Raw genomic sequence first — 25,792 nt, 5'->3', positions numbered from 1 at the left:
TTCTGAGCACTGACAACACTAATTGATGCCCCTTGCCCAGGACCCAAAGGAGAATTCCCAATCTCACACTCCTTGCGCTAGAAACGCACTGAATGGATTATTCCTCAAAAGTCATAAATCTTTCACTGTGAAGTGCGAATCTGAGACAAGCGCTGGTCAGAGATCATTAAAGAGACAGTAAGCGCACGGACCCGAGGCCCACTGCTCGGCACGAGTATATCGTTTTCTGCTTTCGTTCTTCTGTCCGCTACTGTGACAGCTATAGGTGTAGTATCATAGACCGTCTCTGGGGGCGCTAATACACATTTGGACTGATTAATTGCTCCCTACTGAGTGGAGAAGAAGATTTGTCTTTCGTGTCCCTCTGTCTACTGTCCTTCTCCTCAGTCCTTGAAGGCCAAGGAAAGGACAGTGGTGTCACAAGCACCTTCAGGCCTCTGCGGCATTGTGGGATTTGCGATGTATCATGGATGTGACTGCAGCGGTAATGACCTAAGGTGGTAGGCTAGCCTTCTCATGAGAATAGCCCACATGATGTGGGTTCTATATAAAACCTGTTTCCATTTTAGTGTGCTCTATGTAATGGCTAATATGATTGACCAATTATTCGGCTTCGATATGAACTGATGAAACTCATCTCTCCTTTTTGAGTTTGACTTATTAGCATAATATCATGGCCATTTGTGTAGCAACAACATTCATTTGGTTCCTGTATGTTATTGAAAAGTGGTCTTAAAGTAGAATATCATAAGAGTACAGTATATGAGTACAAGTGCATGGCATAATGGAGTTATTGTCTCCTAAAAGAAATTCTGGTCTTACATCTTGGACGAACCTACGTAGATTTGTAACACATTTGCATAATGTTCGGACATCTGTCTTCAATGGCTGCCCGTGAACAACGTCTACTATGACCAGCCCTCAAACACTGTAGTCGTAGCTGAGGCCTGGAAGAGTTTTGTTTGTGTTGTCGACATCGAGAAGACGCATCTTTTTGTGCTGCAAAAGCAAGTTCACTTTACATGCATGTTTAGGAAGACTGAATTCTTTATCAAACCATTTCTGATACTGTGAGAATAGGGGTGATGCTGCAGTGTATAATGAGAAAGCTTTTTTTTTTAAATATATTTTTGATATACCGTTACTGTATGTATTCAGAGAAATCTGTTATTTCAAAACTCTAAATCCCCAAAGAGTGTTTTGCTATGCATGTATCCCCATTTGACTGTATGTAGGCTATTTATTTATTTATCTTTTAATTTATTTTTATTGCCGAGGTTTAAGTCTGGGTGAATTAGCATTTAAAGCAGGCTTACAGTATCTGGGACAGTGCAAAAAGCCATGAATAACTGACAGCTGTAGAAAGCAGACAAGCGTAGAGGATGAGGCAGCCGTGGAAACGAGTCTGAACAAAGCAAACGGAGCGATACATTGCTGACAGAGGGGATTCGAATATCCATGTGTGGGAAGGAAGGCCAGCCTTGCCTTGGAGAAGAAACTCTGACCTTGAAGACGCATTTGATGAATGTGTATTGGTCGAATAGTCACAGAGAAGCTGGTGAAATATTCATATGGATTTATTTTTGATGGGACTCTTTGGTGTACAGTAGGTGTGGGTTTTGTTTGTGCATGTCTGCAGCTCATTTCCAAACAACTAAGTCGTATATAAAGCTAAATGCCGGTTATCCTTCAAAACCGGACCTGTGACTGCACAAAATACGGAAAATACACTGTAGAGCTACAATATCTGCCTTTTTATGATCTTCAAGGTTTATTTGAGGTCGCAAAAGGCATCACGGTCCCCCAAGAACTCCACAGCGGCAATTACTGTCTCGCAGGTGTCAGATATAAAAGATGTTTTCTCATCAGAGCTGCCAGTCCGTTCTGGTGCCTGTCTAGCGTACGCGGTGTCCCACAGATAACACTGTCCTCCTGAGGGAGTGACACCTGTTGTCTGTTGTTTACAGGTAGAAAAGCCTTTCCCATGGTCCGCTGGCTGGCTGAGGGAAGCTCGGGGCCTGCCCCTGGCCCTCGGTTACCCCTTCATGCATAGTTACCTTACCCGGGACTGCAGGCTATGTATCTAATTGTCGTTTTATGACCGTTTAGCCCTTGCCTTCCCCGTGACTCCTTCGGCGTGTATTATTGATGAGGCGCTGCCATCCCAGAGCAGCTCACCAAATGCTTTCGGGCATTGAGAGCACAGCTCTCTGTCACGTCATTGTGAGGCTCATGCGTCTCCACGTGCGTATGTGCCAAAACCACGGCGTGGCCGTTCACGGACAACACGGTTGTCGTGAATATGGAGGCTAATTAGAGACAGCTGTGAAGTGATATGCGTATGGAAACCGAGGTAAAATAATATGGCTTTTTTTTTTTTGCTGCTCTCCATTGTGTCTGCTCCCTTTCCCAGCTCCACAAAGATGCTCTCATTTAATTGAGGTGTTAATCAGAGATTTGGAATTTAATTACTGAGGTTTGTGCAGTGGGGACATACCTACTTTTATTTCTTTAATTTCTGACTCCATTTGGTCACAGGATTTCTAAGGAATATGAAATTAATCATTTATCAAGTATATATACACGATGTTAGAGGCGGAACTGAGCAGTAGCATCATAAAAGGTAGTGGAATTGTAGCATATTTAGTGGGCTAATTTAGCCCAGTTTGGGCTGGTGTTTTTTGATCAACTTTTTTAGATTAACTTGGGTAAAAGGGTTGAAGGTTAAGTATGACTAAGTTTCTGAGTGGCTTGGAGTAGCTTTGCACTTACTACAGCATTACATTTTCTCTGACAGCAATTAAGCAAGATAAGTGTTTTCTGTTAGTGGTTTAGCACATTCTCATTTGTGAATGAATTACTCATTTGAGTCAGTGTCCAGATTTCCAAGACAGTTTGAATAATTTGAACTATAAACGTGAGAAACGCACACACACTTTGGGTTTTACATGTTTTATGGGGACTTTTCATAAACATAATGATTTTTAAACTGAACAAACTATGTTCGTTTTTGTGAAAAAAAATTGTTTTTGCTATTTGGTATTGACTATTTTAAAATCAATTAAATAATTAGAAGTTCAATTCTTTTTTTCTTTTTTTAGCTGATAGCATAGACTTCTGTATCATGGCATGGGTATGTTTTTTTTTTTCCTTTATTATACATTTTTGTTTCCAGATTACAGCTGACTATTTTCATGTGTTTTTATATGTAGCAAGCTACTTTACTGTAGCTTCTCTAAAGGCTAGCCTTCAGCTTAGCTTATTTACTGTACAGTAGTTGGTAGCTTAGCAACTTAGCAATTTTTTTGTTGCTTGCCCTTAATACATTATTGAATAATAATAATAATAATTAGCGCAGTTAATTTTTCTGTATAGAAGTTGATAGCCTAGCATTTAGCTTTTTTTTTTTTTTTTTTTTGTGGCTTGTCTTAGAACGGTTATAAACCATGTACGTTTAACATAGGAATTAATTTGCTGCTATCACGGTAAATATCACCTGTTAAGTTGACTTTCCGAAAGTACTCTCAGAAATATTGTCTATTTCTATCTGTAATAATGATCTCAACCTTTGTATTGAGGTTGCACGTCACGTTTGATGTGAGATTTGATTATTTATTTCTTTATTGCCTCTTCTCCAAATCCAATTTTAGCTGACATTTCTTCTGACTGTAACGAAGTATGACCTTTGAAAAGGACACTTCCTGCGCGCGGACGGCGGTTTGGGCAGCTTTGCTACGCCAATGACGAGTGAAGGCCCGATTCCGCTTTCATGTGTTTGCGCTGCTTGATGGGAAGGCCTATATTTTGAAGCTGTCTGTGCTTCTGTTGACGTTTTTATCGTCATCATCTCCGAGGCTGACCGTCACACACCCTGAGAACTGCAGAAGCGCGTGCTTCGCGAGTGCAATGTCTGGTTAGGAGCTAATGAAGCTTTCAGAGGGACTCAATAATTCCTCTTTCTCTATGCTAATGCGGGTGAATGATCTGTCTCAATAAGGCCCTTAACCCTCCTTCCCACGTCCCACATGTGCCTGACTCTGAATGGATGACACGGTAATGACATCATTCGTATGCAAGGGCACACATCAAGACCCCTCCGCCTTTACACGCGCATCAAGCACATGTAGGTCTGCTAACGGACGTGTAAACATACACGCGCACAGCCATTATCCGGCTAACAGGAAGTGTTTAAAGGCAGTCCTGTTCTCATTCAGCACTCGCACATGCCTCGTTCTTCTCTGAAAGTCATTACCGTAATTGATAGTCTGCGACAATCTGAAAAGGTTTGTTTGGGAGCTAAACTCCCTCAAGGGAGTAAGACGGTTCACACACAACTTTGTTTATTGTGCTCTATTTTCAAAGTAGCGGCGTGTGTGATTTATTTTCTGTTCTTTGAAAATCTACTTTTGTATTCTCATTGAATTACAATTTATAAGAATAAAATCATGAACACAGAGGTGAGTTGTTCTGCTTATGAATAAGTGTAATTATCTATGAATAGTATCCAAAGTAGAGACTGGAATTATTATTATTTTTAAAAAAATTGTCAGTGAAAGTGGGTGCATAACCTTCAAAACAATTTAACTAAATATTACACAAGATTTTTAGTCAGGGATATTTTTGGTGTTGTATAAAAAAAAAAAAAAGATTGATCATTTTTATATGAAATACTGTAGAGCCACTGGTTAATTTTTATTATTATTTTAATAATACATTATTTATTTATGTACTCTTTTGTCAGCCAAAACACATGTTTTCTAAAGAAATTTTTCCCTTAACAAATCTCTCTCTCTCTCTCTCTCTCTCTCTCTCTCTCTCTCTCTCTCTCTCTCTCTCTCTCTCTCTCTCTCTCTCTCTCTCTCTCTCTCTCTCTCTCTCTCTCTCTCTCTCTCTCTCTCTCTCTCTCTCTCTCTCTCTCTCTCTCTCTCTCTCTCTCTCTCTCTCTCCATCCATTAAAAACATATTTCTCTAAATCACTAAATCTCTTAGAGCTCTGTTAGTAAGCCAAACTGACCAACTGCTTCGTCAATAATATTCGGAATCTTCTGTTTGTCATGATCTAGTTCCCCTAGCTGTTGAAGTCCTTGAAAGTTATTTTTCCATTGAAGATTTGTTATTGCGTGAGGGTCTAGAAGGAATCAAGCCTTGATGGACAGCACTCCGGGTTATTTAGTTGTCCTGATCCCCCAGACCCCTTTCCTTTAAAGCCCACTGTCCAGATGAACTCTTCTGTGTGCTGAGAATAATAATGTCCTCGCCAAAATCCGCAGCCCTTGTGTGTCCCTGTGGAGGCCACCTTAATAATCTCATTATCAATTTAATGAGGTGATTAGAATGCCGAGGGCAAGCGGAGCAGGAGTGGGCGCATTACCGAGAAACTTTCGTTTGAGGAACCGAAGGTTATTTTGTTTGTCAATTTATACATTTTTATCAGTCTTTTTTCCCACCCGCCACCTTCTCGTGTCTACGGTGGGTGTCAGGACGCTTTTCTTGAGTGGTTAGCTGGTTCCCTGCCTCCCATCCTGCGACACAGGAAATGGGAAGAAAAAGTGTGAGGATTCACAGGCTGAAGTTGCTATGGCAACAAGTCAGAGCAGCAAGCACAATTTTTTTTTTTTTTTTTGCTGCTGGAGATACCTTAAGCACCACACTAGGGACCGGCTAAGCAGATTCAGATTAGGCACATTAGCATGTTGAAGCGACTTTGTCTTAAAAATATCTAACAAGTGGGTGTTTTCGTTTCACTTGGTTCCTTTCAAGAGCTCTCCGGGAAGCACACCTTGTTTTCAGCGGCACTTAAAACTTTCTTCCATGATGTGCCAAAAGGGCCCTTTAAGCGTTTTTTTCTCTCTCTCCCCGTCATGACTTTTAGCTGCAAAAACATGCATGCTGGGGTTGCTAAACAAAGTTGACATATTTGAAGAACCATTAACACACATGTTGGCTGCAGAAAAAAACAACGAATTAAATTTAGAACATCTGTATTCCTGGCTAATATAATTTCTAGGCCAAATGCACTACTTAATAGACTCTTTAGTACTTGGCTACAGTCTAATCTCATTTTAAAAGGCATTTTGGTAAATCTTTGTTAAAAAAAATTATTCTGCTAATAACTCTGACATCATAATCATGAAATTCAATAAATGCTCATTAACATTTGAACATCCACATTTGAATATTGTATTCACATTTTATTATTTTATTGACAAAATAATTATATGATCAATAATTTGTAACAACATGTTTTTACATTGCTTTAACTCAGGCTAAGCAATTTTCAGCTGTTTTTAAAAAATAAATTATACAACATTCAACAAAGTAATTTTAATGTAATTTAAGTTGAAATGACTTAAACATCCAAGTTGATTGTACTTAAAAATTTAAGGCAGCAACTTAAACGCAATCTTTTTTTTGACGCAATCTCAGTAAAAGTAAAACAGTAATATTTTGTAATATTATTACAGTTTGAAATAAGTTTGAAAAAGTAAAATATTTTTAATATATTTTAAAATGTATTTATTTTTGTGACGGTAAAGTGATTACTAAAAAGAATGATTGACGATGAAAACAGTTGTGTTGCTTAATAATTTTCTGGAAACCACAATATATTTTTGAAAGAACAGCTTTTATCTAAAAAATAGAATCTTTGTTATTGTCACAATGTAAAGGTCTTGACTATCACTTTTTTTTCAAAAACATGAAAAAACATGAAAAAACAAGAAAGGGCTTGACTTCCATTGTTATATGAACAGTTGTTCTAGTTAGCTGTAATGATCTTTTGTTTTGCTGTCAGTGGATGCTGAAAGAAAGTGCAGGTGAAGGGACGGGTCAGGGACGGGTAGCCTGCATGCTCCGGTCCCCTGGGCAGCACTGGGGCGAAAGGATGGATCTGGGTGCATTGATTATCTGTCAACTGCTCCTGATAGGATCTGAGCGGGCCAGTGTTGGGGGTATTAAGTGATCTGAAGTATTCAATAAATATTGATAATGAAGGCCTGTTAGTGAGGCTCCAGGGTTTTTGTTTCAGCCCCAGGAGAGGCATTGCTTGCTGCCGTCCCACAATGTGTAGTTGTGCATGTAAGTATGCAAGAGGAAAGATCTAAGAGCTGAACTGAGGTTTTCTTTTAGTTTAAAGGAATGGTTACCCAAAATATGCAAATAATCCAGTAATCAGTAATCCATACAACCCCAGATATTGATAGGTGTGTCTAAAAAATAGAGCAATATTTTAAAAGTTTAAATATTAGTATGAGTGGGTTGAGCAAGACCGGTTACATTTGGTGCCGTGACCCGGATGAGTATTTATGGTCCTTGTTGGCGTGCCCGCTTCCCGCGCCAGTGCTGCCGGTTCGCATCCAGCTCGGAGCAAGTCGTGTAGGACCGGTTACATATGCATAATACCTTTCATTTCTGTGCCATCCCACTGTATTAGTTACTGGACTTGACACAAACATAATTTAAGCCCTGTTTACACCTGGTATTAAGATGTGTTTTGGTTGATCGGATCACAAGTAGACGAGGGAGACACATACCCGTTTACACCTGGTGTTTTAATCTGTCTCTGAATGAATGAATGAATGAATGAGGCATTTATATAGCACTTTCATATTTACTATTGTAAGTGTACACCCAAAGTGCTTTACAATCATATCAGGGGATATGACTTAAGTCCACTTCTGTCCTGATTTCTTCGAGGGGAGGTTTTATGGGCGGGTAATTTATTTATTATTATTATTTTTTAGATCTTTCGATCTAATGTACAAATAAGCTCGCTCAATTTACATATGAACGCAGCCGGAGAATATGAAAAAACTTACGAAGAGCAGCAGCTTTGGTTTCTGCTCTGACAGCGACAATATCATGCCGAGTGTGTGTGAGAGAAATCAGGAATGGTGAGAGAACATTGTGCTTGGTACGTTTTTGGTCTTCAAACCAACCACTACGAAAGCAATCCGGTCTAATGCATTTTCGACTACCTCTGGAAGTGGTCGAAAGTGGACCAGCTCAAAACGTTTTAGACCCTGTTTACACCTGTTTTTAGCGTCATCCACTTGTGCAAAACGCATCTTAATACCAGGTATAAACAGGTTCTTAGCCCTCCCTTCTGTTTTCGAGTAATACTTCTATCTTGGCCTCCCACATCTGAAGGCTCTGTTCTGAAAACATGGCTTATTTGCTTCACAGTCATTTCGCATTGTATTGAGTTTAGTGGCTTTTAAGGCTCCAGGCCTCCTCCTCCTCGATTAAATTTGTTGTCTTCAAAATGACCAAGTCTCCGTTTATTGAATTGCCAGGCTGCAAGGTACCGTACTGTTGCACTTATTCTCTTAACTTTGGGCTGGTCGCCGCACTGCCGTTGTTTGGCTTCCCTGTGTTTCCTCTATCACCTTATCGCAAATAGTCAGTGTTAAATCATTAAACTCTCTCTCTCTGTTTTCTCTCCCCTGCAGAAACTTGTCCGGGAACCCTCTGACAACTCTCTCATGGCAACTCTTTCAGAATCTCCAACTTTTCGAGCTGTAAGTTAAATGTGTTTTTTCTTTCTTTCTTTATTCTCTCAAGCCTCTATTGATTTTAGCTGTGGTTCGTGGACTGTGGACACACTACAGGGTTCAATTTCATACTACACCATAAGCAACCAAGGATGGACCGTGATGCGTTTGTTGTGACACATTGAATGTTCTTTTATCAGGTCATAAAAGCACATTAAGCCACTTTCGCTCTGCAATATATTTGACCTTCAAAATGGGAGGAAAACCTTGAGCTAATTATTGTTGTTCATCAGCGTTTTGGCTTTGTGAGGTTGTCTGTTGGTTTCAAAGTTGAGCCATTTACACTGGGACACCTCATTGATCGAGTCGATTGCGATCCGATTGGGAATGCACAATACATTTTACGCGAATTATGCAAATGATTGGATGTCAAGGGCATTCACATGGTCTTTCCATGATCGGATTTTACTTGATCGGAACACTTGAATCTCTACTGTCAAAGGAGAGTGATTTTTATTTGTTATCTAAAAGATGTATTTACCGTAGTAAGTATCAACAGGAAAACTACTAGAATTTTTAAGTGCACCAAAACAAAACAAATATAATTTTTCTGTCTCTAAATTATGTATCATGGTTTTCAGTCTTAAATATATTTTATTCATTTGTTTAAGTTGTTTTTTTTTCAGTTTTTTTTTTCTCGCCGTGAAAATAACATTATAAAATAACATGAATAAAATAATTTTGAGTGTTGAAGTATCAAGAGTAGACTTTGTCTTTGCGCTATCCTCTATATTATGATAATTATAAAAGTTTTAACGTGTTTACCTGTTTATTTGCCTAAAATCAGTGTTAGCAAGTCGTTGGGCCTTTGTCTCAGGATTATAGCAAATCAAGTAAATCAATTTCATAATTATAGCGGAGGTGTCATCTCAGTCCTGTCCAACAAGCAAACACTAATCAGCTGAGTGCATAGGGCTTTATCCATACAGGCATCTGCGTCTGTGTGTATTCGTGTGCGCATGACTAAATGTGATATTTTAAGCCAGGGAAGCAGGACAGCTCCTCTGAGGTGGCCCATCTTCTCTGCAGGGTTAGCACGTCCTTTGGAGATCCTCCAAGGAGAGGAGTACTTTTGGATTTCCTGTGAGATATCGAACATGTGTTGTCCTTAGAAAAAGGAAAGTGCTAACAAAAGCATGTGAGCATGTACTTTCCTCTATCTTGGTGGGTAACCATCCTAATTTAGCTACATATTCAAGAGACAGCCTTCTAGTTAGCATGTTTGGCTTGGCTCTTAATGTCTACTGGGGTTTTCAGTGAACCTTAGGTTAAATATGTTCTTGTTTATCATTTAAATGTTCAGTTAACATCATATTACGGCATTGAGCTTCCTGGTTCATTCAAATTCTGCCGGACAGAAGGAAATTACAAATTTCATAGCATTCACAGCTGCGCTTTGGGCAAGTCATGTGATTAGACTGAGGGTAAATTAATTTTGTGACATAACACAGGTCATATGGGTAATACCAGAGCCATGGAGCGATAATGATTGTGAGACACCCTCTCCAAAAGGACAACACAACCATTTTACACATGTGCACTGTTACGTAATACTAGCACGAATGCCATCTGCAAGTCTCTTGATGTTTTAATAATTTCTCGTTGGTTTTGTGTGGACTAATCCCTCTGTTAAAAATATCCCTACAAGCATCTGAGTGAATTTTGGCACATTTGGAAAGGTGTCTATTGTATTTAGTATTTAGTATTTTTATATAAATATAAATATTTATAATATAAACATTTTTATATAAAGTGTATATATATATATATAGTCAGTGTAGTTCTTCCCTAGGAGTTTAGAGAATATCAGGGATTTAAATTTTTTAACTTGTTGCTTAAACGGATACATAGAGGATTGATTAGCCATTTCTGAGCTCATGGTCAGTTTTTCTTGAAAGGTTTATAGGTTATCTTGAAAACTCAATTGTCTTTATAGAGAAAATGAATGCGATTTTGACTTCTGGAACCCGAGCAAAGTGGCGTGAAATGAAGTCATATTTTTATGGCCAAGTACTAAGCAAACCATCTCCCTTTAAATGAAGTATAGAACTTACCATAAATGCCCCCCCCCCCCCCCCCACACACACACACACAAATCCTGTGATGTACACTTTTACAGTACTTGATTTCTGATGCACTTCGAGTGCTTCTATTATCAGCCTGTGACAGACAGTTGGTCGTCATGGAGCTGCTCCACTTGGGGACACATCTGCTGATTAAAAACAGATAAGCTGAGAGACTGTTCCTGTCCTTCAACCAGCATGGAGCCAAAATCATTATTCTTTAAAAGGGGACACTGTTTTCTGCTCTTTTTGTGCTTGTTTTAGTTGTACTTGATCTTTGTCACATAATACAAAATGGGAAATGGATTAAATTAGATAAATACTTTTTACTGTACTTGTGTTTTTAAAAATCTGTGTTCCAACATTATAATCATGTCATTTTATCCTATATTCAAGTATTACACTTTTTATAATACCATATAACAACTTAATAGACATGAATGTTTTTTTTTTTTTTTTATAGCACATTACGTATTTTAAATAACAAATAGTGTAATTTGACAATGGCTGATTTCACTGAAGCTTAAGTAGAGAGCTACAGTCAGGTTCCGGATGTAAAAATACTCCATAGGGAAATTGATTTAGAACGATAACTTTTAAACCTTTAAAGACAGCCCTGCTGTGAGCTGCGAGGTTGTTAATCGAGGGTATTGGCTTCTGCTGAAGCCATCAGCTTGCATTATTTCACCTAATTTTTAAAGTAATCATGTTTAACAGCAGAATTCCTGGTGGAAAAACTACATTACGTATGATGCTGTAGAGAAAATTCCACCAATCAGAGAGTCGAAAAAAGCAACACGCAACAAAAAAGCTCTTAAACTTCCCCTACTCCCATGAAGCACTGCGGATGACATAATCGAGTCGTTCTCTCTACGCTCTCAAAATACTTAAATATTGGTACATACTGTATGCATATTGTGCAATATTAAAATGTATTCTGTTTATATATAATCAACATTTGTAAATGAGTAGTTTTATATTTCGCCATCGTTTTTAATTTGATTATACCGTTTGCAATGCTTAATGGCTTTAGGGATGAAAAGAGCTACAATCTCATGAAGTACACAGTCTTGTACTTTAGTTTTTTTGAAATACTGTGTTTTGAAATACTTTTGTTGCCTCAAATCAAACTTTGTAATGTTATGATTCACCTCGTAGCTGATTGGCTTGGTTCATGGCTTATAACTCTAACAAAAACTTTAAAAAAGAAAATCCCAATGGGTAAATTAATGGGGAAAAAAACACATCTGGAACTAGCGTCCCGGAAAAAGGGGGTGGGCACTGTTCCACGCTATATCAAGGATGGGAAGCTAATCGTTAAATACCGCTTTGTCCTCTAAAATGACCTGCTCTTTAAGCAATACGTATGTCTGCCAGTGTGATTTCAACCATGGTGTTGGTATATGAAGCACATTCATTGCTACTAAGCAGTCAGCACTACATGTACAAAGGCCTATAACTAGCATAATGGTTTAAGCACATTACTGCTTTACTTGTATTCTTGGAAGACTCTGATGCACCTGCCACAGTGCTGCCAAAATTTGAGATGCAGGCTGTGGGAATCACACATAATGTCTGCAGTCAGTGCCAGCACTGTCACTATATAAGAACTGATGCGAACACCTGTAAAAACGCCTTAGCGCGAATGTGAGTGTTTGTCCACACCCACGCTCAAGTGTGCTCACACATGTAATTGCTGTCAGTTTTTCTTCTTGACGGCCGGAAGGTGATAGGGGCGTAGTGTGTGTGGCTCAGGACCGAGGGTATAATCACTGTGTGTGGAACGACCCGTGCAGAAAAGCCAGCCTACAATGAAATTGTGCCAATTACCCATGCCACAAGAATGCAAGGTCTGAATTGTCAATTTGGTCATTACTTGGTATATTATGTAATTCATTTGTTTTGTTTTTTAATCAATTGTGTGTGGTTGCTAAGGTGTTGCGAGGGTGTTTTAAGTGGTTGTCAAGTGTGTACTTGCTAGTCAGTCAAAAGAGACTACAGATCTACAGACAAGATTGGGAGACTTGATGGGGCTCCCAATCTTGTCTGTAGATCTGTTGACGTCTATGTTGTTTTTTTGTGTTTAATCATACGACAAACAAAAATTGTGTGATCAGTAATAGTACAGCTCTAAATGCAACTAAGGGTAAGTTTACATGATTTTCACACTTTTGTAGTTTACACACAGAAGTTTTTCGTTTTCAAACACAAACACTTTGAATGTTTTTTTTTTCCCAAGTTTGCCTTTTCAGGCCTCCAAAAGCGCTGTTGTCGTGCAAATGAATGGCCAAAGCGCATAAAAAGTTTACAATTTGAGTTAAAAATGGTGCCATTTAATATATTGTTAGCTAACTGCGGTTTGTACCTTTCTAAAATGCATAACTTAGACACAATCACCCCTGATAGCAGAACACTCTAAATTGTAATTGTCATAAATTTTCTGTAAAGCTGCTTTGAAACAATGTATTGTGAAAAGCGCTATAAATAAATGGGATTTGAACTGTATCGTGTAAACGACCCCTAAAAAACTCTTTTAATTTTCTTTTAAAGGAAAGAAAAGTGACTTAAACTATTGAATCATTTTACTTGAACCATCTAAACCAAATGATTCACTAGAACGAATCAGACCTGTAAATTACAAAATAAACATTGTGAAATTAAAACATTACTACTTCTTTTAAATATTACTAGAAAATGAAAGGATTGATGAAAGAATGATTTTGATGTCTTTATTATGATCCCTGAAATTTCGACTTAGATGACAAAATTGTGGCAAAAATTGCATTTGACGTACATACTCTACATAGTTTACATTTTCATCCTCCTCGGACACTAGCTGTCCCAAAAAGGATGAAGAGAAACAGTAAGGACTGCAGTAATCAAGACGGATATAGAGCGAGATGGAGAAAACTGCATTGAGCAGGAAAATTGAGGCCTGAAATCAGATATCTCACGCAGACTATATTGTACAGAGTGAATGACCATAATTAGTCTGCTTTGTACAGTAACACAGCAGAGGACACTGGCGTAGCCTAATCTGAGGGGCAGATGTAGGCCAAGTGTCTCATTTATGTTTATTTGCTGCAAATCCAGTTATCGTAAATAAGCTTGGAGAGGAACAGAAGGAAGCGCTGTAGTTTTCCGTTTTCTCAGTAATCTATTTTCTGACATCTTTGCTTTTTTACAGCAGAACCGAAGAGATTGAGGCCTTTCGACTGTAACAGGGATGTCATTGTTGGATTGAACATTTGACTGACAGAATATACCTTAACCTCTCACTCCCATCCCCCCCTTTTTTTGTTATTTTATAATCTCAAGGCAAGCGTGAAGTATGCCTGGATGTTTGTCAGCTTGCCCTTGAGGTGATCTTGATTTTAAAGATGTCCGCTGATCCTTCACGACAAGTTCTTGATATCTCTCGCATTGTCAGAATTTTATTGACTTGGAGAGTCATTGTTGGGCAAATCAAAGCAGAAAGTATCTCATGCAGTCACGTGGCCGGAGCTCGACACATTACAGACTCGGATCAAAACGATAAGCGCGTCTAACAGGAGGGATTTTCTTATCATAGTTCATGTAGACCTCTGTATGCACACTGTATGCCATTTTAGATATTTTTCCAATAAAGATAAACTTCTCTACTGGTTGGTTACTGCTCAGAAATGGGTTACAGCAGGTTTGATCCGACACAGTCATGGGCAACTAGGTAAAAACAATGCTAAATGCTAATAATATGAAATTAACCAGATATCAACATAACAAGAGATAAGTAAAAATTTATGTTTTATTGTTTATATATATATATATATCCAGATGCTAATATAGACTGGTTGTGTGGCTTCCTGTCATTCTCAAAAACTACAAAACTAGTTAAAAACAGCCTCTTTTACCTAACTTTTCACCATTACCTGAAGATAGCTGGTTAGCACTGCCTTTTACTGTATCTAGCCAGGATTCTGATAATTTTCTAGATTACCGTGCTTAGTGTAAGTGATTTAAAAATATATATATATTCCTTGAAGTCTACTGTACACACTGTAAGCCTTTTATGTTTTTAGTAGGATACAGGCTAAAAATTAGACACAGCAGGTTTCATCTGACACAATTATGGACAACAGGTTAAAACTATGCTAAATGCTAATAATTCAATAAAATTAGCCATATTAATGCGTATTGATAGCAAAATAACAAGAGACGAGTTGACTCTTTCCTTATCTTTTGGTGTTGATATGGAAAAAAAAACTGCTGTAGTTTGGTACAAATTCATGGTCACTTTGTAGCAACTAGTCAGATTAGCAGGATGCTAACAAACCTGTTGTGTGACATGCCCTCATCCTCAAAAAGGACAAAACTAGTTAAGAACAGCTGCTTTTACCTCATGTTTCACTTTTTCCTCTTTACCTGAAGTTATCTGGTTTGCGGTGCGGAACCTTGCGCCTTTAGCTAGCGCCCTTGTTTCTGAGCGTTTTCAAGTGCGAGTGAGGCGACAAATGGTAAATCTTCTGTACCCGCTCGGAGGATGATGATATGATACAAGCCTATTTACGGCCAAAGCACAAAAGCGCATTCGCCACAGTCCGCAGACTCAGTCACTCAGCCGCCGCTTTCAGCCTCTCGGCTAGCAGCTGCGAGCACCATCAATCCGTTTTATTCTGTTGACCTTTCTCTAATCTCAGTCTGTATAAAGCGGCTCCCACAGACACGAACTTCATGTCTGGCTCATCGCTCGAAGGATCATCACCGTTTAAAAAAAAAGGACTAAGAGTAAAAGTGACAGTAAACAAGCTGCGGGGAGAGTCTATTTTAAGGCATTTATTCCCCACATTTACAGCTGTCTGAAAAGTCGAAACGGAAACAAAACACTGCAATTTGATTTTTAGCCAGGGAGCCGGGTTAACAATTTAATCAGATTATTTTACAGGCCTAGTGTTGTCAATGAGCCAAGGTAGTTAAATAATATAACAAAGTAATTGTTTTCCAGGATGTAGGAATGACCCAGTGTGAGCTTTAATTGCATGGATAAAAAGTTATGTAAACAATTGATGAGAGAATGCTAATTATCAGGGTTTGAACTTGAATATTAAATAAATGTATAAAAGTTTAGCGTTTAATCATTATAAATTAGAAATCTTGTAGAGAACTACTAATATATATATGCAAAATATATATATTAAATGTATATATAGCCTATACTGCATATATGTGTGTAAAAAATACCAATAAGAAAATCGATTAAAAATTAAGTATGTCTATTAATTGCATATTTTAAATGTTTGTCTTCAGATTGAATAGACATTGTCATCATTGAATAGACATTAAAAAAGTATATTTTTAAGTCAATGTGTTTTATTTCCATTTTGCACTAGTGACTTACAGTCCATAGCAATATATCTTGCAATTAAGTTCATCAGTCTATCAGAAGTAAATTGTACAGCTCTAATAAAATGTCCAGCCATCTCAAGCGACAATGGGGGTAGTGAATCGTGAATGAACTCTTATCCTTGTTTCATTCTGCAGAACAGGGTCAGAAATGGTGCAGGAACTGACCGTTTTTAGAAGAAATAGTTTTGAAGTTCGATGAAAGTCTATGGTATAATTTGGATAGTTTGAAAGTTTTCTCTGAAGGGACCTGACCTCCCTCGACTCCAGCGTCGCAACCTGTGGAATCGGTGCCCGTTTTAGTAGTGATTGCTCTGCAGGTAGTGTCCGTCAGCTGAATGGAACCATGCCCAGCCGTCTAACAAATGCCAATTTATTGTGCAGGTAAAGATCCTGGCTCGAGTTCACTTTTAAGTCTCTGTCAAACATGACACGAAAAAAGGGCGGTAAAAAAAACAGCACATACTCATCTTGTTTGTCTGCAACTTAATGAGATTACTGATTGGGAGAAAACTGTTAAGCCTGGCGACACATTGTGGAGGGAGATCGTACATTAATCCTCGGTTTATAAGGATGCTTAAGTCATTATGCATGTGGAAAAAGATTAAAATGCATATATTCATTAGTCTTGGGACTGTTAAACAGAACTTGGCAATATTGCTGAGAATCCATTTTTCACAGTTCCCTTCACTTCCTACAAACATTTCTGATTCCTATCAAACCTGGCAGAATTTGTGACGCTTTAAAGACGGCTTGTTTAATGTCGTACATGCTAATTAGCATCACAGAAGAAAAAAAACACTGCATATCTGCACTGCTTTTAGTGGTATACTCAACAAAATATTTGACGCATGAAAAAAGCTGTGATTTTTCACAATATAACAGCAAGCTAGGACTGTGAAGAAAGTGTTTTGACAGTTTTAAACCGAGCTGAGCGATTTTAGCGGGTACAGTCTTATACTTTTGTCTCTCGCATTGACCTCTGACCCCACCCGTTACCTTGACTACACGTGATCGTGTCTATCTATCAAGACAAGGCCAAGCTTTTGTTACACCAACTAGTGAAAGTGTGAGAAGAAAACAGAGATGCTTGTCTGTAATTTCCTGACCATTTACAGTAACACACTGCTCTGAGGAACACACACCTGCATATACTGCACTCTGAAAGTTTTCCAGAAGAAAATCAGTCATAAGCAATTCATAAGCTAAAAATCATCGGTATGCCATGGATGTGCTACTTCAAAGCTCTGTGTGCATGGCTGTATACTTTGGACGCAGACCAAACAAAATCCTTGAATCATGGAACAGTATGGAAATTTAAAAAGAGTTATGTTTTTGGCAAATGTAAAAGCCCTTTCACACTAAAATTCACACCTGCATTCACACTTGTGCACCTAACATTACTTGTAATGTGTTACCCCTAACACTGATTGGTTATATATAAGAAAATATATAGAAAATAATTAGGGTTAGTTATGTTTTTTTACTCATGAATTGGTTTGTTGTGTTTTCATATCTGAAGTTCATCAATGGTAGTTCAAAAATCTGTAGAGATCAGCGGCCATACTGATTGCACACCCTTTTTCTTTAAAGTGTTTCTTTATTTAGATTTTTTTTACATGAACACAACACATATAAATTACATATTATATCATATTGTGTATGAGAATACTGTTTATTTTATTTTCATTTATTTTTTTGTAAATGGAGCAGGCGCATGGAGTTTCCTGCTTAACTAAATAGAATTAAATTGGTGCCACATTGATTTGAATGCTTTGAAAATCTCAAAAGATCAAACGTTTGAAAGAGGCGAACGCATGCTACCTCTTTATTGCATTCTATTTATTTCTCTCTTTCTCTTTCCCATTGCCAGTCTCTCTTTCTTTTGTGGTGTTTGTGTGGAATAATAGGAATGATGCTTTCATATTGATTGTTAGCATGAGGTAATCACTCAGAAGATGAAGATAATAAGCTCAGCAGAGAACTATAGAGAGGAACATGACTGATGCCTAGCAAAATGTCCATGCACTGGTAATGATGTTCCCCTGTATCGATTATTACTTCCCACTTACCCCGGCGATTAGTTTACATATTTAATGAAATTCAGTTTAAAAAGCTAAAACATTTATTCAGTCTTTTTGCGCCATGTATCTATTGCAATATCAATGTCCATCCTTCACAATTTGCCTAATGCGTTTTATATCAAGATGTTAATCCAAGACTGATGGGGGCAATATATTTCTATGAAATATGGATTTTCAATGGAATACTCAACGCAAAGGGTTGTGGGTAACAAGAGCAGGAAGACTGTTGGAAGGAAGGCAGCTGTTCAGATTAGTACGGCTGGGTGATGCAGATAAGAATATTTTTGATTAATTATTATTTTTTTATAATTTGGTTCTTGGTTTGGTTTGAAATGGCTTAAAAATTGTTTCTTTTTAATTGAAAAAAAAGTGTTTAATATAAGAACTAAAATACAGTAAAATACTATATTATAGTAATTAATCAAGTCATGTACACACACACACACACACACACACACACACACACACACACACACACACACACACACACACACACACACACACACACACACACTAACACACACAAACTTGCCTGCCATTTCCATATTTTTCCATGCCAGAAAATGGAAGTTACCAGCGTGCGTGTCTGTAGTTATCTGATGTCACCCGGTCATACGGTAACGCAATCTCATACTTCCCTGCCCACTCGTAGGCATATTTCAGCATCACTCACGCTTTCTCGGGTCACAGCAGACCACCATCAATCTCTGTCGTTCCCCTTCGCTCGCTCTCTGTTGTGCAAACACTACTCATGCCTGACAGAGCAGCGCTGCATGTTTCGCTCCCATCCAATCCATATTGACGTGTGTCATTTAGCTGTGGTCAATGACGAGTCTTTATCACTCCCTTCACTCCCACTGCCCGCTGACAGCTTCCAGTCTAGAGCTTATGAAAAACACCAAAGCTGCTTAATGGAAACTGCCTACTGCCACCGTAAATGGTAATATAGTCAGTCCCAAGATGTGGTGGAGAAGTGCAGGTTGGGAAATGATACCTGCTGTTTGGAGCTCATCCAGAAAATCCATATGGATTGAGACGAATGTGGATTTCCATACTTTGAAGCTGGCAGTGCTGGCATATTGTGAAGGTAATGATGCAGAAGGTGTGAGAGCCCTGCAAATACCAGTTCGTTTTTCATTAAGTTTGTCTCAATGTCTCCGTGAGAATTTATTCGCGGATTTGTTTGAGAAAGTTAGGCATGAAATGGCTTTCATTGTCTTTTAATGGAGAGTTAAGCAAACAGTTTGTCTTTTTTCGTTCATTTTTACCCTCCGTCAGGTACCGTGTGATTGTATATGACACCCTGTTTGATTGATAATTAGGTTGTGATGACTGGAGGGACTTAAAACTTTAATTATAATATGATTAAACAATGCCCCCCTCACAGATCAGGCTAACGATGCAGGAAAGCCAATTTAATCCCTGTAAGAATGACTCTGAGCATCACAGGAACGGTAATGAGAGCTTGCAGAGAGAACCCTAATATCCGCCGCATGAGGCTCGGTCTCCCTGCGAGCAGTTGTCACCACACACACACTTGAATGGGAAACGTTCTCTTTTACATTCATTGCTCTTAATAAAAGGTAATGGCCCCCAACACTGCACATTTTGACATCCAATTTGGTTCATAGAATCATTTACTAAACTGTTTCAGATAACTCGACCCTACTGCTTTTTCAGACAATGTTTAATTATTGTCTTTATTTGGCTCATTCGGAACATTTTTGTCGAAACATATTTTGTCGAAACTGCAGTTGCTATTTTTTCCATGTAAAAATGCACACACACGCAAGTTTTTGCAAATGTGTTATTTGTTTGTTTGTGTATATTCTAAATTTAATTGTATTTTTTGTTAGCATACTTTTATTTGTATTATATGAATCTGTTTATTATTTATGTATTTATTTTTATCATATTTATTTTTAAAAGTGTTACTATTAATTTTGTATGTATTTATTTATATGTTAATATACATATATAAATACTAAGATTTATTATTATTATTTAATCATTTTATATAATAATACATGTAATTATGTCAAATTGTGTGTAATTTTAATATAATATATAATAATTCATATAATTTATTTTATCTGTTTGACTTTATATACTGTACATGTATGTGTTAATTTATTTACACAGAAAAAAAGGCACAAAGGCTGTCACTGGGACGGTACCATTGCAAAAGGTACACCTTTTGTATCTAAAGAATGTGTGTATTAGTACTTCAAAGGTACATATTGGTACCTAAAGTGTATATTAGTACCTAAATGGTACATATTAAGGGTACCATCCCAGTGACAGCTTTTGTACCTTTTTTTTCTGAGAGTGTATTAGTTTTTTGTTCTGTATGTTGTCAACTTCTTCTCCTCTTCCATACGCACTGTCTCTGCATTTTCACTTGAAGCAATATGGCCTAAACCTTTAGTCATATGTATGTACATGAAACCGTCTTCTCTGAAAGCATTAGATGCTCAGGTTAGGACCTCAGTGGCTGGAGCTTAAACTGCCGCCCACTGTAATATGTCACAACGCATGACCCCAGCAGCTTGAAACTGTAGCGCACCCCGCCAGAGCCGTGTCCCCTAGCTTAACCTTTCATTGGCTCCATATAATGAATCTGAATGGATCTGTCAGTCTACATCCAGGCCTAGCGTTAAAGCTGGTTCTGTCAGCCATTTTATCCTAAGGCAAAGTGCTTTCTAACATTACAGGTGTACCTAGCTGCCCTCTACACTTTATTTGCACTCGTTGTCGTTGGCTTTAACCTTCTATTTGCTGCCTTGCTTCACTTAGTTTTCGAGTCTAACCATCACCAAAATAAGCGAACTTGCAGCAGGTGTAGCCTATTTCTCAATTGTCATTAAATCTGGATTATCCCGTCTTTCTTGTCCTCCAGGTTTCCTCTTATTAGAAAAGTGTTTCCAGGGAGAGCATTAGTTGAGTTAGTACATATGGGTTTAACTCATCTACAATGCATAGCTGACATTTACCCAGCATGTTTTGAGAGCTCCCTGAACATACTCTAACGCCGTCTTCTGATTATTTATGTATAAATTCTGCTCATGTTGTGTGCGCTACTGTATGCAGATGAACAATTTATAAGAGGAAGAATGAATAAAGCATTTTTAGAGTGCTTTTGAATTGATTCATATTATAAAGGCTCAATTATACTCTCCGTCTTTGCTAGGAAGCTAACCGCTGTTTGTCACCTCCATTGCAATGACACTTTTCATTAAGTTATGAGATGTGTGTATATTACCATTTATTTATCAGTACGTGCGTTCCTTGGCCCACTGTTCAATGCTCCAGTGGATTTATTCAATGGTGTCCCATCGTTTGACTGTGTGCGGATACAGAAGCACATGCATAATGTATGGTTACTATGCAGTTGTACTTCAGACCACGTTATTTTGCCATTTTTTTCAAGCACCCAGGCTCGATGCATCAATGTCCCCTGTGTTTTTGTTTTTTTCTTCCCCAGCTAGCAGTCACCTTGACATTTCGAAAGGTTAATTTGAAATTTTATTCAAGTTAGCAAGTTATGAAAATAGTTATTCTCTCTAGCTGTAAATTAGCTCTCCTTAGAGCACCCTGATGAAAAATAGCCGTGACTAGCCTTATGTAATAGTGTAGCCTACTTGTCAGCTGGTCTTTAAATTTGGATGTCAGCTGGTCTTTAAATTTGGATGTTAGCTTAACTACCTTAGCAAGATTGGTTAGGTTGATCTATTTTGACTATTTTAGATTAACTTTGGACACTAAGTTAGGCTGGTTAAGATCAGCTAAACCTAAAGACCAGATTTACCACATTGAGAAACCAGAAAATGAGCTGAACATCATCTTGGATAGGCGAGAAGACCAGGTAAAACCAGCTATAGTTTAATTTCTGTAGCAGGTACATCAGCCTAAGATGGTAAGATGGTGTCTTAGCCTGGTAAAACTAGTTAAGCTGGTCTGTTTAGATGGATTTTGGCACTTGTCAGTTGGTCTGGCTGGGGAAACCATATAAACACCAGCTTGGCCATGCTGTGAGACCAGTTAAATCAGCCTAAGATGGTTAGATTGTCTACCAAAGGTTGGTCTCTATTGATTTGACATGTTTTTAGAACAGGTTTTGGACAGAATTACCAGATAAACCAACTAAAGACCAGGGGTGCGTTTCCCGAAAGCATCGTTAGCCCACTATGGTCGCAAGTTCCGTCGTTATCAGCATAGTTCAACCATTTGGTGTTTCCCGAAACCATCGTTCCAACGAACGTTCGCAAACAGCATCGCAAACTTGTGTGGTTGGAACGACTGCTCTCGAGCTGTGGTTAGAAGCATGTTTCTAGTTTACATGAGATATAGACTGAATAAATCCTTATCTTTAGCAAAACAAGCAAGCTGACATTCAGTACAACCCGTGTTATTTATTTAGAATACATACAAATGTAATTTACGTCTTTTAGTTTGTCAAGAGATTTAAAGCACCGTTTTTGAAGACCGCGCATGTGCGAACGTGCTCTATGTAAGAACGAGCCAAATATTGAGTCTGGTAATAAAGCAAAATAACTATGTCTGTAACTTATATGACAAAATCTAGCGTTAATTCGATCTCAAACAGATTAATTAAAATAAATTATTAGTCCACCACATGCGAGACGTCATAAACCAACGTGGTTGAACGATACTTTGCGACATACGGTTTCGGGAAACAGTCGTGACTAGCTAGTTGATTTCCCCAAACCAGATAAAACCAGCAACCTTAGTTGAATTTTTGTAGCAGCTAAACCAGCCTAATTTGGTTAGCTCTCAGCCAGGCCAAACCAGTTAAGCGGGACTTATTTAGATGGTTTTAGAGAGTTTTGGGGCACTTGTCAGCTGACTTGCTTAACCAGGTAAAACCAATAAACCTTCTTAGGCTGTTTTTTTTTTTTTTTTTTTGGTTTGCTTGTTTTGTAGGTGTAGAGAGGTTTTGCATGTGGTTTATTTATTTTTAAATCCTAGCTATAGATTATATTTTATTGTTATCGTTTAGCATTCTTTTCCCCTGCTATCTGTGGTCCATCAGAACAGTATTTTTTAGGTGGTGACCCACTAGTTTAGAACCCCTAATCTAGATTATCATATTGTCTGTAAAACGTGTATATTAAACATAAATTAATTTAACCATTTTAACATAATTGAATGTTCTTTCTCCATTATGAACTGTTCATGACACTGCTTAGTATAAAGGGAATGTGAACTCATCTCATTAGACATGTTAATTTAGTTTTAAAGGGTGGAGAAACTACTTAGACTCTCCTTTGATCTTTATTCATCAAAGCACCAAAATGCACGAGCAGGTTGCGCTTGTCCTTGTGCGGAACGTGCCGACAAAAGTGTTTAAAGATTCACGAGAAAAATGTCCCCCTCATTTGTGCAAATGACTAACAATGCCGTTTCTCAGAGCTTTACAGTTCGGCCCATTTCATATGCATGGGATTCAGCTCATATGCCTCTATCTCCTGCCCTATCTTGCAAATGAGAAAGGTTATCTCGCTCGCACCAATTGATGAATGAATGAGCGTGCAAAGGTTTAGGCCGTCATGCTCCGCCAGGCTGCAGGCCAGGTGAGACATATCCTGCGGGTTTAATATTTCGTACTCTTAAAGGGGAGAGACTCCCACTGAGATCAGATCCAGAACCTTCCGCAGCGCTGCAGGATCCTGCCGGCTGGAAGCCCTTTAAGCGAGGAGTGAGCGTAAAACGGAACAAAGGCGATTACACCCTGTTCTTTGCTCTCAGTAACTATGGTAGATAAACGTATAAAAGCAGTTTTCATACAATTTCCTTAATCATTACAATTGGGGACTGCACAGGCAAATTAGCCTGTGATCTGACAAAAAGTGTAATTAAGGATTATTCTAACAGTTAATGTTATATATTAGAACTTGAAAAAATGACATAGTATTCCATTATGTCCTTTTTGCGAGCATTTGAACATGGATTACACAGTTTTTGGGCTGTTTTTCAAAGACAAGATTGCAATATAGTTTGTGTTTTGGTGTACTTTTTGTTCTAGAACTATTACCTATTTTTTATATTATATTATATTATATTATATTATATTATATTATATTATATTATATTATATTATATGTGCTGGGCAATGATTAATCGCATCCAAAATAAAAGTTTGTGTTTTATAATAATATACATAATATAACATAATACATAATATAATATATGTGTGTGTACTGTGTATAATTATAATTATTTTGTGTATATATAAATACACTCACACATGCATGTATATTTAAAATAATTGTATATTTAAAAAAAAAAAATATATATATATATATATATACAGTATATACATGCATACAGTATATGTATATACATGCATATATGTAGAATTCTGGATATATATATATATATATATACAGTATATACATGCATATATGTATTGCATGTGTGTGTATTCATATATACAAAATAATGATACATAGTACACACACATATATTATATAAAGACAAACATTTATTTTGGATGCAATTAATCGTTGCCCAGCATATTATATTATATTATATTATAAGGCTATATACATTTTATTTTTTTATATACGCATTTACCTCCTAGTTCATCTCCCTGTATTCTTTGTTCTTGTTTTTTTTACAAGTATATTTTATCTCCTAGTTGATATTTTGTTTGTTTTGTTTACTATTATTAACAGAGGCACATATCCGCTTAGAAATGAGGGCCTTTGAATAATGACAAGTGGGGACATTGAAGTGAAAAAGGTTGCGAACCACTGAAGGAGAAGATATAAGCAGGGAAAGAGGATAGTGTCACGAACTGGAACGACGCCCCTGACTCAACATTTCCAGGAAGTTGAAGACCCTCTAAACTCTCAGTGGAGCCTTCATGATCGCGGGGAGATATGTCAGAGTTGACATTTAGACATTTGGAGGAGGTTGATGTAGATGATGTCTGTTTTTGGTGCAGGAGTGGGGGTGGCTGCGCTCAAAGGTTGTTTGAGAGAGCGTGAAATGCGATACTGAGAGGGCTAGAGATGGTTGTTGTTCGCAGTGATATAGCTGCTCTGGGAGTAGGTGTTGGAGTCATTGGCATCGAGATGGTTCCGAAAGGAAGGCCTTCATTTGGCCAAGTGATGTAGTTGTGGGTGGAGGTGCTATCTAATGTCGGTTTTATGTGGGATTGACCTCACACTCTTCCGTCTGTCCAGTTAAACGCATGCAATTATAATCCCATATGTTACTGAGCACCGAGAAGATCCTTTTAGAAAGCCTAATATGTTTTACTCGCACACAAGGTCCAACTTCTTGCTAATGTGGGCTTAATTAAGAAAAATGACAGGCAAATATTTATAATATATATCTTTTTTTAGATATTTAAATGTTAATCTTGATGACGAAACATTATTTTGCAGTCTTTTACATGTATTTTTACAGTTTGTCATGCTGGGCTCTAGTAAAGCAAATGTTTTGGGTTCAATTTGATTAAAGTAATAAAATGTGAACCTTGATTACGTTTTAAGTCATTTCGGATAATCTGCCAAACCAAAATTGTAAATGCGTCAAACAGCGCAGGTATATGCAAGATGAGTCCATCTTCGTTTCTCTACCCTGGACAAGAAAGTGACCACACATTGTGATTTTGTTTGTCATAAAAGCTGATTCAAGAATGAGGTGAAAGCTGTTATACATGAACTCTTGATTTTTCTTTGAG

The 25,792-nt window shown here is 37.8% G+C and overlaps 1 protein-coding gene across 3 annotated transcripts in view; it reads left to right on the top strand.

The window, feature by feature from the left end:
- The window catches only part of ntrk3a (neurotrophic tyrosine kinase, receptor, type 3a), a 189,968-nt gene that overhangs the window by 68,127 nt on the left and 96,049 nt on the right, over nucleotides 1–25,792 (top strand). For all 3 annotated transcript variants that reach the window (XM_079603551.1, XM_079603552.1, XM_079603553.1), the window contains exon 4: nucleotides 8,451–8,519. In XM_079603551.1, the coding sequence (XP_079459677.1) occupies nucleotides 8,451–8,519 (69 nt within the window). The remainder of the gene's footprint in view (nucleotides 1–8,450; nucleotides 8,520–25,792) is intronic.

The sequence above is a fragment of the Phoxinus phoxinus genome, assembly GCF_949152265.1.
Source record: "Phoxinus phoxinus genome assembly, chromosome: 25".
NCBI classification, from domain to species: Eukaryota; Metazoa; Chordata; class Actinopteri; order Cypriniformes; family Leuciscidae; genus Phoxinus; species Phoxinus phoxinus.
The sequence above is the reverse complement of the archived record's forward strand: the minus strand, read 5'-3'. Positions and strand labels throughout refer to the sequence as shown.